This window comes from Protopterus annectens, chromosome 7.part0 (assembly GCF_019279795.1).
Source record: "Protopterus annectens isolate FY-2018-M chromosome 7.part0, PAN1.0, whole genome shotgun sequence".
NCBI classification, from domain to species: domain Eukaryota; kingdom Metazoa; phylum Chordata; order Ceratodontiformes; family Protopteridae; genus Protopterus; species Protopterus annectens.
In genome coordinates, this window is record NC_056739.1 from 252,595,386 (window position 1) to 252,613,508 (window position 18,123).

The window sequence follows — 18,123 nt, forward strand, 5'->3', positions numbered from 1 at the left end:
TGAGCAGGCAGAATTGACAGAAAAATACAACAGTGATATGGGAACAGGCAAAAAGCAGGAAAGGAGATTGCTAGAGAAGGAGAAGATAAAACAAAACAAATGCATGAAAAAATAAATGAAATAATGGCCAAGTGGAGTGCTGTGCAAAGTTATCAGCTGAGATATACAATATGACAAGGAGATGAAATACATTTTATTGAATGATAGAGACCCACAACATCCAGTCAAAGTGAAGTAAATTGAGAAAAAGAGTCTCAAAACAAGGGACAACTATAACTGTAAAAAAAATGAAAAATAAACAAAAATAGCTATAAGGAAAGGTTGTGAAGATAAAAAAGGTGAGTATATATTATCAGTGCTTATTAGGAGTCTGAAACTGACAGCTACTTCCTCAAACAGGTAACGCTTTACAAGCTCTATGAATGTACTTAGCACATAAATGAAACAAGCTTGTGCAATAAGTGTAAAACTGCATCAGAGGTTACATAAACAGCAGCATGGTGCACAATCTCTGCGCAGATGCAGACCACTGGGGAGAGGGAATACCACGTGAGCAGAATACCTAAATAGTTACAGATAAGGGCAGGAAAAATATATTGCAAAACACAGTCATTAGCTATGTACCAAATCTATTAACAGCATAACTGGCAGTTTTTTAACATCCAACCAATATAATGCTGCAGAGCACCACAATAGGTAGCTTAATATGAACATTCATTTGTGTTAGCTGCTTACTAAACATGCACTGCATGTACCGTAAACATAATAGTGCAGCTTACTTAACAACAGAAGGCACACTGATGATAGTATTGTGCATGAATGTTAACCCAAACTGTGAATGCAATCCACAAATATAACTGCCAAGCATTTAAATGTTCAGCTGTTGTAATTACAGTATATTCAATAGCATTACCTGCCTAAAGAACTTTAATGTTTGACAATACTGTAGGGTACATCAGATGAATCCAGAAAAACAGTGCTAAAGCTAAACAGGGGTGATCATGGAAGTACAAATCAGTGATACGTGTCCAGTACTAGAACAGGAGAAAAAGAAAGGGAAATACAGATAAAGTAGTTACCAGGAGGATAAATAAAATATATACATAAAAAAAAAAGTTAGCTAGAACATTGCTCAAAGAGTCATCAGCCAAAAGTAGTGTAGTTTGAAATAATTCAGTTTAGGTATGTATATTACCCCAGAGCAATAAGCTGCAGGTTGTTAAATGGTAGATAATGAAGAGAGAACTTCAAAGTGAAGCAGAAGGTTCCAAATGTAGAAAGCAGAGCCACGATAATTATAAAACAAGTCCACGATGATCAAACAGGCAATAGAAGACATATTCAGAATGCAAACTAGGGCATAGTGATAGAGCAACATAAAGTTCCCCCGCCAGTAAATGTTTTACAGTTCTCTCTGCATGCATTCAGCTAATGAACATAAGGCTCCTGAAGATTGTGCCTAACAGCACTGTAATGTGCATCAGACTGGAGCAAAGGTTGTATAAACGACAGTATATAACACAGTATTTACTCAGATGCAAACAGTCTTGCAAAGGAGAAACATAAATGGATCGCCTGCATAAGGCCCTCCTTCTGTAGCAATGTCTAGAAAGTGTAACTTGTTCGTGAAACAGTCCATCTTTATATGTTTTCTGATATTAGTCCTCACCTATTTCATGCATGACTATACCCAGCTACTTCTTACCTTTAGCAAGTAAAAAAAAAATACTGAAAAACAGTAAGGTGCTCTGAAAAATATTTTTCTGAAAACATTCTTTATTACTTCCATTTGATTGTGGGTTCCAAATGTTAAAACAAATTTCTTATTATTATGTCCTTTTACTACCTGTCTAGAAACCAATAAGCCTATACTTGTTTCCTCCCATAAAATAATCAGATATCTGCAATTCATTCAGTTTGGTCTAGAACCTTGTCTCCTTGTTGATTTTCTTATGGTTACAAATGTTACCTGTTCATCATACTGTACAAGGTGGAAATGGGACAGCAGTATATTTGCGACAATATATATCTGATGTGATCAGGTCTGTACATGCTATATGGTGAACAGTACATCAAAGGGATTTCAGCACCATCCAATTCTCATGTGTGACAAACCTGAGTTTTGTGATGAATTATAAACCTATGAGTCACAAAACAGTTCCCTAAACTTATTGTTCTAGATGTTTCCCATATCACATGAAGTAGACCTTCATAGGGATTTTTATGAATTGGATGTCTCATAGATGTTTTTTGTCAACTATTACCATAGTGTAGTGAGCATTATGTTATGACAGGTAAGTTTTATAGCTTGGTTATATTATCTCTTTCTATCTATTTAATCATACGTGGAATGAAGTCTCTTTTGGAGGTAATGCTAGCTTTCCATTGATCAGATTTATTTGAGATTTTTCTTTGATATTATGATATTTTTTTAACCTTTTTTCATTCCTGTCATTCCTGTTACAAGGCAGTGAGAAGAAGAACAGGCAATTTGATACAAGCTTGGACCATATAGTCCTGCATTTTCCATAGTACTTGAAGTTAAATATAAAAATATGACTGGTAGTTCTTTAAACAACTGTCTGAGGTTAAATGCTTGCCTATCTAAATAAAATAATATTTACCTCTTGATGTAAATTTTTAACTTGCATATTTTATTTTTTTCTTGACTTCATAGCTTTTCCATTATCTTAAAAAAGTTAACTTTCGAAACAAAGCTGCTCAAGAAATATATTTTGATGCAAATGGTGATGTGCCTGTCATCTTTGATATCATTAATTGGCAACTAACTTCAAAAGAATCCATGAAAAGTGTAATTGTTGGGAGATATAAAATCTCTTATGATGGAAGTCAAATACTCATAATAAATGAAAGTGCCATCACCTGGAGTGGAGGGTATTTACAAGTAAGATAGACTGCAAATTTTGTTAATGTATGTATTTATTTATGTATCCCTTCATTTGATATTGGAGAAATGTTATCCAGTCATGTCTGTGAGCATTCAAACCCTCTCTAAATGGGCCGAGTGATGGACTTGACAAAAAGGACTCTTACCCTGCTGCTATGAATGGAGTTAATTTCACGTATCCTTTCTACTACTTTCCATTAAAATATGACTTTTAAAGACCAAGCTTCCCAGGCATCCTTTGACATTTAAGGGTAGAGACTATGCCAAATTAAAGTACTATACTGCAAAACCTTGCTCTTATGCTCTGAAACATTTATGAAAAGGGCAATGATTTTTTAAGTTAACCTAAGACAGCTGTTTGATATCTGGCAATGTGACCTGATTATACTTGGAGTGCTTTCAGCCATGACATAAAATTAATATTGCCATGAAGAAGCAATTTAAAAAAATGGCCAAACGGTTACTTACCATGCGGGAAACATCGGCTTTCTATTTGTCAGTAATGTGACATGTCTGCAAAGTTAACGTCAGTGAAGTGTGCGTTCAGTAAAGTAAAGGTAACCCATATATATATATATATATATATATATATATATATATATATATATATATATATATATATATACTCAAATGCTAACTTCACACAACGTTAATTAACTGAACACAAGGAGCGAAAGCAGATAACATTGAAAACATCGACTCACAAATCACCGAAAAAAACAAAACGGCGGATTAGTGCAGCAACACCCAAGTGAATCCTTAAGAAGTAGTAAAACACACACTGCTATAGTCAAAACCCAATACACGTGCCCATAAAAAGGTGAAACATCAACAATACTGATGATAATGTATTATGACATTTTATATCCCCAAATCGTAATGAAAAGGATTAATGTTTATATTTGCAAAAGACTCACAATAGCCCAAATGTACTCGATAGGAGTGTACTCATCTTTGTTATGAAATATAACTTGGAACTGTTCTTGTCGACGTATCAGACTCCTTTTGTTTGGGGTAGGTGGACAAGCGGCAGACATCCTGTAACATATTTCATCTACCCTGTTCTGTTCCCGGCTTACAGTTTGAAGTATACTGTATATGTCAAAGAAATGTTTACCAACTAAACAAAGCAGTCTCCTATGCCATGCCTCAACAGCATTTTGGGTTCTGGGCAGGTTCAACTCATTTAATACCCTTATGTTCCAAAACCGCACAGGAAATAGTGGAGGGAACCGTATACTGCTGGTAGATCTAGTGGTAAGTCTTCTTGGCTTCCCTATCAAATACCATTCTTCAAAGTATTTCAGTAGTGGTTTCCCTACAACAGGAAATCGCTCCTTCAAAATGTTGAATGTTTCCATAACTTCGTTCTCTGGAAGGAATGCTAAGGCTGTCAACTGTTTTAAACATTGTTGAAAGTGGATGTTGGACTTATACAATGAAGTAAGCCCTAAACTCTGAATCTTTCCCCAAATATTTCTTCCGAAATGGAAGAAACAACCTTTGCAGACTGCACTGACATTACGGTTTACGGTTTGAATGGCGGCAGGTTCATAATCACATAGAATGTAAGACATCTGCATATTTAACTTTTGTTCATTAAGTAAATCAAAAATACATCTCAACATTAAGTTATATGCGTGGTATGACTTTTTATTCATGAAGCAATACAACAACGGTAGACTTCTGCTATACGCTCCATATTGTACAACACTATGCATGGTATACAATTGATGGCATTCTGACCCTCTCTTAAAGTATGTTCCATCCATTAACCAGATTTTATTAACACTTAAATCAGAAGAACTAATACTTTAATGTGATTGGTCCCTTCTTCACAGCTCCGTTTTAGAAATGTCCCATTCTTAAGTGGAAACTGTGTGATATCTACAGTAATTAAATTTAACATTTCACAGTGTGCAGCAGGTCTATGTTTGGAACAAACATGTCTAATGCTCTATAACATACTACGCCTGTTTGGCAAGTACGGTGCATAATCTAATGATGTGGACACTACAGCGTCGTCCAAGATTACACATGCTGTATCTCTAGATAAGGCTGTCCTCTTCCTCAATTAATTTCAAATACAATACTTCTCCACCTCTTGTGGTTCACCTGCATGGCAATGCTCAATACATTTGACAAGCTCCTCACCAGTAGTTACCAGAATGATAATAGCTCTACTTTTGCATTTACCTGTTAACTTGTATTTGCAGTTCCAATATTTCCGAGTCTTAGTTTTTTTTTCTAACTGGTGTACGTACCCATCCAGTACCAGTATTGCACCTCTTCGCTGAGCTGTTTCAGTCCTATACACTTGACCCCGTACTCCAGGTGTTAACCTACACAAATCTGCCATATTGTTTCTGTACGTTAGTACTTCGTAATTTGCATTGTTTGGAGTTTAAATTTGAACTGACAATTAAAGACGGGATGCACATTTACATGTTATGTAATAATTTTGGTGCTTTGAGAGTCGATGTAATGTGTTTTTGATGTTATCTGCTTTCGCTGGTTTGTGTTCGGTTAATTAATGTTCGGTGAAGTTAGCATTCGAGTATAAGTAGTAGATCCATATATATATATATATATATATATATATATATATATATATATATATATATATATATATATATATATATAGATATATATATATATATATATATATATATATATATATATATATATATATATAGAGAGAGAGAGAGAGAGATATGGGTATATATATATATATATATATATATATATATATATATATAAAACAAGCAAATACGAATAAAGTGGTGTAGGCAAACTGTCCCTCCAAAATTAGAAGTACAATGCAAAAACAACAAAGGAGGATCCAGACCACGGCTACTAAAAACATATAAAAGTTTAATCCAAAGTGAGCGCTTTCGTAGCTCAAGGCTACTTCATCGACTTAGGGCTTTATCTCACTACACCACAGAGTTATTATATGGTTTTGCATTTCATTTTATTATTTTAGTTGAAGGCTACTTTGTTAGTATGAAGATAGTGTAGTTGAGAAACTGGATATTGTATTTATGATAGGTTTTAGCATTCTGTGTATGCTGTGTTTAATCTTTTTTGAGTTCAATCCATGTAAGTTTTATTATATGTTAGATGTTTTATTATAAGATTTCAACAGTTGTAAGGTTTGATTTGTTTACTTTCTTTTTCTTTACTTTAATGAAGTTCAGCTGAGTGTGTGTGTGTTGATAATCAGCTATGCATTGGTAAGTCAGTAATGATTGTCTCAAGAGGAGAAGATAAATATTTTTTGATGGCTGTGGGAAGATGGCTAGAAGTTGTAGGAAAAGCATAATATACTAGAAAGGGGAAGGAGAAACAATGGTGATCTTTTGGGATAGACTCCTAAATGATAGTAGAACTAAAGAGTCCTGATTGTCCTTCTTTTCTTACTTGCAAACATTATGCCAGGAACTGTGGTCTCAGAGCACTTCTGTCCAAGCTGAGTACACCAAAAGTAATGCTGAATCACAATGAGTGTATCATACCTCTGACTTGGAACAAAAATTCATTAGAAACAATAAAGTAAATATATGCCAAAAAGTAAATAAATCACTAAAGAAGCATTCAGACATCTTGACTGTAACTTTGCTATTCCTTGCTTAAATGAATGGTCAGTCAAATGGCATTGTTGTTTAAGGCAGAGTATTATTTTTTTAAAATTTTAGCAGAAAATACTTTTTACAGATATTACATTATGAAGCAACTAATTCATACTTGTCTCCTAGAATGAACTCCCTACCATTTATAGTCTTTAACTGACAATCTCTGTTGATATCTACATTAAAATTATATGTGGACTGGTAACTGCCAAAAGCTTCATACAAGTTTGCCTGCTAGCAAGAGCTGATTAATGCAATTGCCAGCAGCTTTGTGTGGTTTAAGAATTGGTCACTTGTAATGGCATTCGTTCTTTCCATTTTATATTTCCATTGAATCATTCTTTCTCAGACTGGCCACTTAAACTAATTTAACGTCACTGAGGAACCAGAGTTATTAAAAGGACAGATGCAAGAAAAGCATTTCTGTATAGGATATTAGTCTGTCACAGTTGTTTCATTTTATATTTCTGAATTTATGATGTAAAATTGGAAATACATGTGAACTGTAGTGGTCTTTGGTACTCAAATATCCTTTGACGTGTCCTGCAATTTTTCTTTTACTTGACCCAGCCAATTAAGGCACTTATATGATAAGTACAGTTGTTTCATATTTTAAATCCATCTGTATGGGTTGTAAAGGTTTGCTGATAACTTCTAGGATGATATCAGTGTACAACGACTACTAAAACAAGGTTGATGTACACTTTATTATTATTGGAGCTGGGAGCCACATAATCACTATGCTGCAGTTTTGGATAGCAGTTTCGGTTATGTTTTTGATGGGGAATTATCAGGTTTAATGTCTGTGGGAATGATAATTAAATTAATATTGTTTTGTTTACTGTCTTATGTAATTATTGAAAGTTTCTTTGCAGAGTCTACCATACAGCCTGAGTGGGCAGGTTATACTAGTAAATAATAAACTTCAGCCATTGCTAATGGCATAAAAATCCTATAGCAGTATCCACTGATGCAAGTCCAGTGATGGTGGGAGAAATTATTCAGACTCAGTAATGAAGTAAATTGTAAATGATTAACAAACCTAAGTATCAATAAATTAGGGCAAAAGCTTAATGCCACGAGATATCTCCTAAATGCCGAACTCTTCAAAAGAAAAGTTGACACACTTTTGATTCTTCTTTCATTTGATGAAAGATGAAGTTAAGATGTGATGTTTAGCACGGTTTGGGACACAGATACAAAATGTATGAACCAGGGTAGAGTTCTAGAAGTCTGTCAAAACATTACGTTTTTTGCTTCTAGACTGAAAATGAAAGGATGATAATTAAGTTATTTGAAACATAGACGTACTTTTGCCTTGAAATGAATGTTAGCTTGAATACTAACACAAGACTTTATTTTAATAAAAATTGATCATTTTCAACCATTTACTGAAAGCTAATACTTGCCATGGATTTAACCTGCTGGTTATTTAAAGAGAAGCATTTGTCATTATCCTCAGAATCTAACAAAAAAGTCACATTTTCTGCTTTTCTGAAACATTTTATTTTGCATTTAAGGAAAAAGTATTTATATTTTCTTCTCAAAACTGCAGAAAATTATTAGGCTTTGTCTAGTTGATTATAATGTCATTTATTGTTTTTTGTCTTCCTGATAGCTTCCTTTTTCTAGGTGCAGTAACAGTTGTTCACCTGGCTATCGAAAAGCTCCAATACGAGGACTGCCCATTTGCTGTTATGATTGTGTATCATGCTCTGATGGAGAAATTGCAAATGAAACAGGTTTGTCAGCATGCTTTTATATTAACTTTCTGATGAACGGTACACTGTCATGTATAAGGCATTTTATAGCCTCAAACATATTGCAGTATATTGATGTAGAGATAACAGCATCAAAATAACATTACAGTTTTATTTTAATTATACAGTGAAAGCTCATTACCATTCAAAAACAAGCATGCTGATTGGCCACACAAACAAGTGTGCCCACTGTAAATCAAGCATATATGAACAGACAAAAAGTCCTGCTGCTAAACTACTATTATTAAGCAACCAGACTTTCCTCTATTCGTGTTTGCTACTGAGGAATATGGCTCAACTGTCTATGTTTTCATAGAATGCCAATATACTGCCTTATATTTTTGGTCTGTTCCTCATAAAATCTGTGTTTTTTGACAAATCACTGAGGATCAAAATCACTAAATAATGACACATGTTGAGTTTTAGACTTCATACCCTTCAGACACTGCACACTAAAACAAATCTTGTTATTCTAGCAGCTTTCTAAGCTTATACAAGCAACATTTACAATCCGGCCCTATTTTGGAGTTTTATCCCCTGTTATTTAAGGCTTTGTCTAAACTGTTATATAGATAAAAAAAGAAAGCAATGGATGTCTTCCTTTTTCTGTTGTTTTTTTCAACAGCACTGATATGCTGTGCAAGTGTGGGAACGTAAGTCCCATATGCATGCACAGTATAGCAACAAATGCAGAAACGACCAGGAGGAATACTACGCCACCATTATACAAAGACATTATTTAAGAAAGGTAAGAAATTTCTTTCTTAAATAATGTCATTGTACAATAGCAATAACTCAATGATGGGTGTGGGTATATGAGGATTTACCCTTGGTGACATCACATCATGATCAAACCACACTAATCTTGGGTAAATCCATACATACCCACACCCACATGTTGGCTATTGCTTATATGATGCCCTCAGCTGCTACCAATATGTGATGGCCACCAAGATATGTCATTCCCATTCTGGGCCAGTAACCAAAGAGCCTGAATCCTCACCACTGACACTAGAGAGGGATGGAGGGAAGTTATCTTGGAATACAAATGGATACACTCAGTATTTCCAGATGCAGACCTCTCTGCATCAAGTACAATTTCCCTTAAGAGCACACAGAGAGCACACTCAGCCTGGTCTGGATGTATCTATATCTGTCTCAATCCAGGTCCCCAGTAAGACTCCCCACTGGTATAGCTGTAGGGTTAGGTGCTCAGGTGAGTGTCCAAGCCAAGTCCTCCAGCATCCTCTCTGTAAACCTAGTGCTTCATTTCCCTGTCTTGTAGCTGATATACTCACACTATGAGATTTGATTTTTCACACACAAACCTGGGAAAGGCTGGCACGGATTTATCTGCTGTGTCCCCTTCTGCCCAGAATATAAAGTAGTTACCATTGCCACTAGACACTCCCCAGTCAGCTACTCTAAGGCCTGTAGGAAAAGATGTCCAATTATACTGTGTAATATTAATACTAATACAAATGGTAGTAGTTCACCAAGATGGATAGGCCTTCTGGAGTGGTCCATACAGTGTTACCAAATAAATATAAGTGCTCTCAAAGTTTAGATACTTTCCACAAGGACCAGCCATAATTAAAGTTTACATATATTTAATAATAAATAATAAAAGAGCATGAAAACACTGAATATATATATATATATATATATATATATATATATATACAGTAAACCACAGAGTTCAGATCACAGGAAATATTGAAAAGAACAGTGATGGACAGACTCAGACAAATAAAGAAAAACAATATCTAAACTAAGCGTCACTATATTCCTGACTGAATCTAAGAGAATTTTACTATTCACTAGTTAAGTTACTTACTACCCCAAGGCAAGAAGGTCTTTCTAGTCAAGCTTCCCTAACAAATACTCTATACTCTGAGATTTCTCTTTCTAATATCTAAAATATAATTTCCAAGAGGGCTGGCAGAATGCCCTCATCTGATCATCTGACTCTAGTTTCTAACAGTATTCCCCTTTGAAGATGAACCAGGAATATGGCATAGATGGCTACAATGCATATCTAAATGTTTATGGCAGTACCTGGGGCCTTCCCTCTTTTCACTTCACTTATGAACAAAGGCTCTTTCCCAGACCCAGTTCTCCGGTCCTATTCAGCACTGTAGGGTAACATTTTAATGGTTCAACAGCTCATTTATATTTCTCTTATTTTTTCTTCAAGTAGCTAGCTGGCACATTTAATTCAATTGCAATAATATGTGCACAATTCTTTTCATTTCAGCAGGGTGCACTGTTAATGCATTTTAACACAAGCAAACCTCACAAATACAATTTCAGCAGAAGTATCTGTACAAATCAGTTTGATATACAAATTACATATAGTTCTAATACATTTGTAACACAAGCATCTTGAATAAATCAGTTTTGATATTCACAGGCTATATCATTCTTTACAAAACTCCAGCTGGCCACGCTATCACTTGCCCATATCATCACAGCTTAATTATATTATTTCCCCTTTGGTATAAAATCACAAAAGGAGCTAATCTGGGTTTAGAAAAACAAAGTTCATTTTATTTACAAAAGTCTACAATCACACTACTGGCAACAATTCAGGAAATGCCCAAAGTGTTAAAAAAAAGTCTGGACTTTCAATTTGATTTTTAATTTTATTAATATTATATATAATATAATTATAATTGTATACTATAATATAATATATATAATTATATTATAATTTTAAATATTAATTATATTCTAGAACATAGGACATTGACTCAATCAAAGGCTATTCAGTTTATTGTAAGGTTCATGAGTGCTTTACTCTACTCACTTCCTGGTTCAAAGTCATGGCTTCACTGCTTGCAGGTCAGAGCCTGGTCCTTCAGCCATGCAAAAAATGTTATTATAAATCAATGCTAGAAAAAAACTTTCAGAACTGTCAAGTAAATCTTGATGTAGCATCCACATCAGGGTGTCAGAACTTCAGATTAGTTACAGATCAGCCTAATCAATGTGTCAAATTTTACAATATCATGACATAGTGTTCTTGAACATTAACATGTCACATCAGTGGCCATGAGCCTAGCTATGACATACTGAAAAACAACATCTCTCCATCTTCACCAAGGTTGAATACATTGTTCTTTCAACAGCAATCTGAAACTGTCTGATTTTGGGTACAGAAGGTTAACAACATCAAAGACACATTCAACTCTTACTTGCTTAGGACCAATGCAAGGCAAGCAATCACAAGGACCATAAGTGGGACAGACCATACACACCTTCAAGTAGATGCACTTAAATATTCAGGCCACCTTTCAGGAGTACTTAATAATGCCCTCCTCCAAAATTTAGAAGGATCTTACATGATAACCCTAGTATAAAGTTATATCTACCCATCCAGTCTTCAAGATAAGTCTTAAAGGCAGACAAATGTAGTACTTTGACATGGAGTGAACTTATTCTAAATGCTGGGGATATGCTGAGTCAGGATCCTGTTCCTCCAATCAGTGCTGTGTATTTTTGGAATACATTTGTGTCCCTAGTACATGGTGCACATTTGGCAATCATGAGAATTCAGCCTGGTATGTTATCTGGTTCCAAAAAGTATATATCATTTTTAGTCTTTGACAGGGATTTTAAGACTTGTTCCTTTGTGATTACAAAGGAAACAAAATTTTCAGAGTTAGTGGGTGCACCAAGCTGGGTTGGTGTGGTAAAGTTAACAATAACCGTATCTGCCAATGTAGTGGCTAAATCCTTGGTATTGGAATGTGTAATATTACAGTAGATGAATATAGTGCATTTTTGCATGTTATTCCTTAATTTCCTGACAACTGAAGAATGACGTAGTTTCATCTGGTATCTGCAGCAATCTTAAGTTTGTAATCTGCTTTGCCTTTTCTTATAGTGCTATTAAACTGCTTGCTGGCATGTTTCATTCTGGTCTTGAGGTAGGGAATGGGGATTTCTTGCAACTTTTCATTATTTTATATCTTTTATTATACAGTTTATTAATACCAGAATCCAATCAGTGGAGTTTATTTCTAAATGTATCATTATATTTTGGTAGGCAGCTACAATTTTTTCAATGCAGCTGTTGAGATGCTGGTAAAACCTGGAGCATAATGTGACAGTCCTCTCATTTGGGTCCATTTCTGGGAGAGTGTTCAGAAATTTGCATAGGCTGTCTGCAAGATAAAGTAGATATGCCCAGGAGGAGTTTCTAAAATGTTTTTCTTTGATGTTAGTGTGGCTCCATTAAGTTTAACAGGGAAGGTAATTGATTTCTGGTCAGATTTAACCAGAGGTTAGAAGAAATGTATTGGGGTACAGATAGGGGCTATGTTGGAAGGGACAAAGACAAGGATATTAGAGCCTCTAGATGGTAGTTTTATAATTTGCACCAGTGCATCTGGAAAGTGCTGAGTATATCCATTTTTAAGGTATAAATGCTTGGGTAATTGAAGTCCTCAAAAGGGAAGATATTTGGTTTGATATTTAATCCATCAGTCTTGTTTAGGTAATTTCCATGATCTTTTTAGGTCATCAACAGGGATTTGCTACTAGGAATGAAATAATATTTAGATTCGATAAGGGTGATTTGGATCCCCAGGAGCTCCAAATTGTGGTTGTGGGTAATTTTACTTACATATGATGGAGGGATGTTTCTGACAAATAGAGATAGTCCCCCACAGTAACCAACCCAAGAGTCTGAAGGCATGATCGGTGCTAAACCCTGGTACAGAGAGAGTATTGCCATTGCTCTGAGCCACCCCCTAATAATTACAATGCCTCTCAACCTGCAGACAATGAAAACAGAAGCAAAGACCTATGAAAAATAGGAACACTCATCTAAAAATATGGACATTTAATTATTGTAAAATTTGGATACCAAATAGCACATAACTCTCCCCACTTCCAGTTGGAATGTGGGATACTATTTAAAAACACATTTAAAAAAACATAGTGACAAAACAATGGAAAAATATAAGCACATTTTTGAAGAGACAGTGTAAAATATTAGACTTTAATGAATTACCACACAAGGTTGCTTAGTTTTGCTTTAAAAAAGGGAGTTGTAAGATTTATGTGTTTTTTTTTCTTTAAAATTATTATTGCCACTAGCATGTTGGTCATGCAGTATGGTTTTCTGTGTACTAGACAGCTTCAAAAACTACATTGGATGGGAGAAGGACTGTTTCCAAAAAATGTGTGAAAGGGAAATTCAAGCTTGAAAATAGGGACATACCTCCAAAAATATGGTCATCCTAATTCAGGCCTGAAAATAGGAACATTATTCCAAAATAGGGAAAGTTAAGAAGTCTGCAGAATTGCATATATATTGAATGCATCTGAGTTGCAAGAAAACCTCAGGTTCTGGCATTTTTTTCTTTAGACTCCTAACACTGAGTAATGCCACCATGTTGCTATCCAAATCTGGATATCAGTTTGCTATGTAGAAATCCACAGTAGAGAGACTATGACTAAAAAAGGTACTACGGGGGGCAGAAAAGGTTTTTTCCAGTATGCAGAAGCCCTGCTATGAGAGTTGAAGGCCATCCCTGATGAAACCGGGAGCCTTATCTACTATCTCATCTCTGGTTGGAACATACCAGATCCTCTTAGAATGGTGCTAGTGACTTAGTCAATTATTAAAGCCAATTATGTTGTCATGGTATCTAGGCAGTTTGTCGGTGAAAGCAATATATTACTCAATACCATTGTTTTTCCTTTCACTAACGTATGCATAGTAAGCTCTATAATCTCTCTCTACATGTTCCTCTTGATGGAATGCCTCAGTTTATTCAATCTCACATGGGCCGCCACTAAGTCATACTCATATTGGTCTGGGCCTTAGGACCCGTGTGACTTCAGAGATCCTGACACTTGACTAGCCGCTTACAGTCATTCTGTTATTTTCTAGTCAGGTAAGCATGGAGTCTGTAAGCCTAACTATAGAGTGACACCTAAGACATTTTCCTGTGTGGCAGCAATCTTAACTGACCTTAGGGGGTCAGGCCTGCATTCTTTTTAATACTAAGGCAATTTGTGTGGAGCTACAGTCTGTGGGAATGGGGTACAAGTAGATGATTCCTAGAGAGATGAAGATTTTGATCATTTAGAATGTGTACTAGGAGGGTTTACAATTTTTTTCTTTAGATCCTCAACAAAAGTTATAGGCTTAGTGGTATGTTGTGACTGATGTGTTGTACATATATGACATTTACTAAGAGTGGGCTCACGTGAAACGCTTGCATCCATGTTTTTTAAAATATTTAATGTCCTATGTTAGCAAGCACCATACCTTATGAAGCAGCAATGAAAGGTAACATATTACAATGAAAAAATAAACTTTACAGGTAATGAACAGCAGAGACAAGATACTGACTATGCATAAAATGTAGTAATCAAATCATCCTACAACTATGTAAGGAAGGTGGAATCAAGTGCTGCAAACAAGAAATCACTAAAGAAATTTTAATCCAATCTGTAACAGGAAAAAATTGCTAACCCGCTTGCCTTTTAAACCTCAATAAGCAAGTCACTCAGCAAAAATAGGTCTTTTAAACATACCCATCTAGTCCTTCCTTCATGTTAGTATAGCATCAATGCACTTATAAACTTCTTCGAATCAACACTGAAGAAATATTACAACTATTCTGCTTCATCTAATGCCAACATATACCCTATAGAATACAATGTCTTTACTTTCTAATTCTAACACATCAAAATGCACACTTTCAGAAAGTATATCAAAGAAAATAAGAGTATATGACTCAGAACCAATCAGTAGTAATCTATGAGCAGAGCACAAATAAATAAAAAAACGTATTCCCCATATTATAATTATGATAAACAGAAACCTAAAAGAAGTACATTTCAAAACTTTCTTGACAAATTCAAAGATGATCACACTAGCCAAAGGTAAAGAACCAAAAAAGTGGAATACCTGCTGGCCAGTAAGCATATTAATTTGATTATGCAATGCTTTATAATGGATTAGCCATAATCAGCTTATAAACAATATGACTAACAACAGAGTTAAAATAGCACAACATGGTCTCTGCTCTGGGAAAAGTGCACCAACAACACCACTACAGCTTGCTCATCAAACAGCTGGAAACTATAACAGCAAACAACCCACAGCTTCATTTTTTTAAACAAAGTGTTCAGTAGGTTGAATTGCCATATATTGCCCCAACATAGACTTCTGTGGCTTGACTGTTATTCCAGCAGTAGAGCAGAGCCAGTTATTAGTAAAGGAAATCTTTTCAATAGCATTTGACCAGCAATGGAGGTCTGGAAGGAAGAAAACTGGAACTTTTATTCTTCCTAAATTTTCCAAAAACATGGAGCAGAATACCCAAGTAGTCACCGTAATACAGAATACCTAAGTAGTCAGCTTAATACAGAATACCTATGTAGTCAGCTTAATACAGAATAGCTAAGTAGTCATCTTAATACAGGATACCTAAGTAGTCAGCTTAATACAGAGCCAGTTATTAGTAAAGGAAATCTTTTCAATAGCATTTGACCAGCAATGGAGTTCTGGAAGGAAGAAAACTGGAACTTTTATTCTTCCTAAATTTTCCAAAAACATGGAGCAGAATACCCAAGTAGTCACTGTAATACAGAATACCTAAGTAGTCAGCTTAATACAGAATACCTATGTAGTCAGCTTAATACAGAATAGCTAAGTAGTCAGCTTAATACAGAATACCTAAGTAGTCAGCTTAATACAGAATACCTAAGTACTCACCTTAATACAGAATATCTACGTAGTCACCTTAATAAAGAATACCTAATTAGTCAGCTTAATACAGAATACCTATGTAGTCGGCTTAATACAGAATAGCTAAGTAGTCATCTTAATACAGAATGCCTAAGTACTCACCTTAATACAGAATATCTAAGTAGTCACCTTAATACAGAATACCTAATTAGTCAGCTTAATACAGAATACCTAAGTAGTCACTGTAATACAGAATACCTAAGTAGTCAGCTTAATACAGAATAGCAATGATACTTACATCATCCACAGTGTTAAAATATAGCCAGACGTAGATCTGACCTGCAGGCATTTTTCAATACACTCCAAAACTGGCTCAACCTGATCAACTTGATACACAGCAAAAAAGAAAAGATAATTAAAACTATTTGGTACTGTAGTGTCAATCAATCGAGCAACTTACATCCCCCTTAAAGTACTAGGAGGTTTTGCAATGTTTTTCTTTACAGCATCAACAAAAGTTATAGGCTTAGTGGTGTGATGTGACTGATGTGGTGTTGTACATATATAACTACCCTCAAAGTATCAACAAACAAATATTGAAATGTTCATAAATGGAAATTTTTTTTTAACATAGCTGACATTAGCATAACGTTTGAGCATCAGATATAAAACACACTCGAAGAAATACAAAAAAAAATGCTCACCCTAGTCTAAATCACAGTTTATTTCCATCAACCAGAAAAGAAACATGTCTGAAACATTAATGATGCCATAACTATTATTCGAAGCATTCAACATGGGTACACGGGTAATCTGAAAAAACAAATCCATTCTCGGTCTCTTGTAAATACCATGATTCAATTTCCCTGGTTGAGATGCACATGGTCAAACTTGCTTTTTGCTGCAATATATTAATGTTTACTATATTGATGTATGCAGTTGATTGATCATTTGCAAATTTTTGTAGCAATATAAATGAATATCTCTGTTAGATTCACTTTTTCATCTGAGATCGGACACAGTGTTATGGGAATTTGCCTTTTTCCCTAGTGTTGTGCAGTCTCAGAGCTGTTATATTTAAAGTAGCAGGGGTGTGGGTACAGGTCAGTTGGAGTTAGTTTCGGTATACCGTATTGCTGAAATAGGGAAAAAATCAGCTTTTCAATATAGACACCCTTGGTACATTGTGTGTGGTAAGGAGTAAAGTATTGGCAAACATCAAGGACTGAAGCAAAACTAATTTCATGAACCTTAATTGTACCCTGACTTAGGAATGTGGTCCATTCCTATCAAAGTATTAGAAACTCTAAACATTTGGAGAAAATAAAAAGGAGAATCCATTCCTTCTGCATTCTTGAATAAGCAGAGAACTGTCTGCAAACCAAAAGACATGCGTGAATGGACGTGCCTTCGCTGAAGGTTGGGCGTCGGGCTGGCAACTCGGCAACATAAAAAAAAAATACTGCCAATCATTAGCGGAACGGAGTTCCGCTGTGGTGACCCCTAACCCGGAAAAAGCCAAAAAGACAAACAGCAACAATATAAATAACTGTCGAAACAGTCATTATTTAAGAAAATAATATCAGTGACTGTTGAAACCAATTATGTCTTTCATAAAGAGAAATAAAATGCCTTAAATCTCACATTTGTATCTTTGAGTGGGCTAAACTTTTTTTTTTGATTTACTATTAAAAATTCTTAAACAGGAATAGTGCCCTCCCCTACATTCTAAGCTTCAGATTAGTCCAACAAGCTACACCATCAAGCAGAGGCACACGTACGTTTTCTGGTGCACTGTGCCGATCCCTGATGTGGTTGTCCCTCAACATTTAAGTTGAGATGCATAAAAAATGTCCTCTCATGCTTGAGAACCCCCCCCCCCCCAAAAAAAGAGCTCTTTCTTCTAGCGCACTGTAGCAAGGGACTTGTTGCATGACATACCACATAGGAAGTAATAAAGTGCTTCATCCCTGACTTAAAATTCAGTACATTTTTTTCTGAATGCTAATAGTTCGATGACTGATTACTACATAATGTTTAATGATAAAATAAGTTCACAACAATGACAACATGTTTCTACAGTTACCTATGGAAACATCTCAAATGCTG

The 18,123-nt window shown here is 35.2% G+C and overlaps 1 protein-coding gene across 1 annotated transcript in view; it reads left to right on the plus strand.

The window, feature by feature from the left end:
- The window catches only part of LOC122805943 (extracellular calcium-sensing receptor-like), a 125,726-nt gene that overhangs the window by 97,753 nt on the left and 9,850 nt on the right, over nucleotides 1–18,123 (plus strand). The window contains exons 5-6 of the mRNA XM_044076188.1: nucleotides 2,678–2,905; nucleotides 8,159–8,282. Of these exons, the coding sequence (XP_043932123.1) occupies nucleotides 2,678–2,905; nucleotides 8,159–8,282 (352 nt within the window). The remainder of the gene's footprint in view (nucleotides 1–2,677; nucleotides 2,906–8,158; nucleotides 8,283–18,123) is intronic.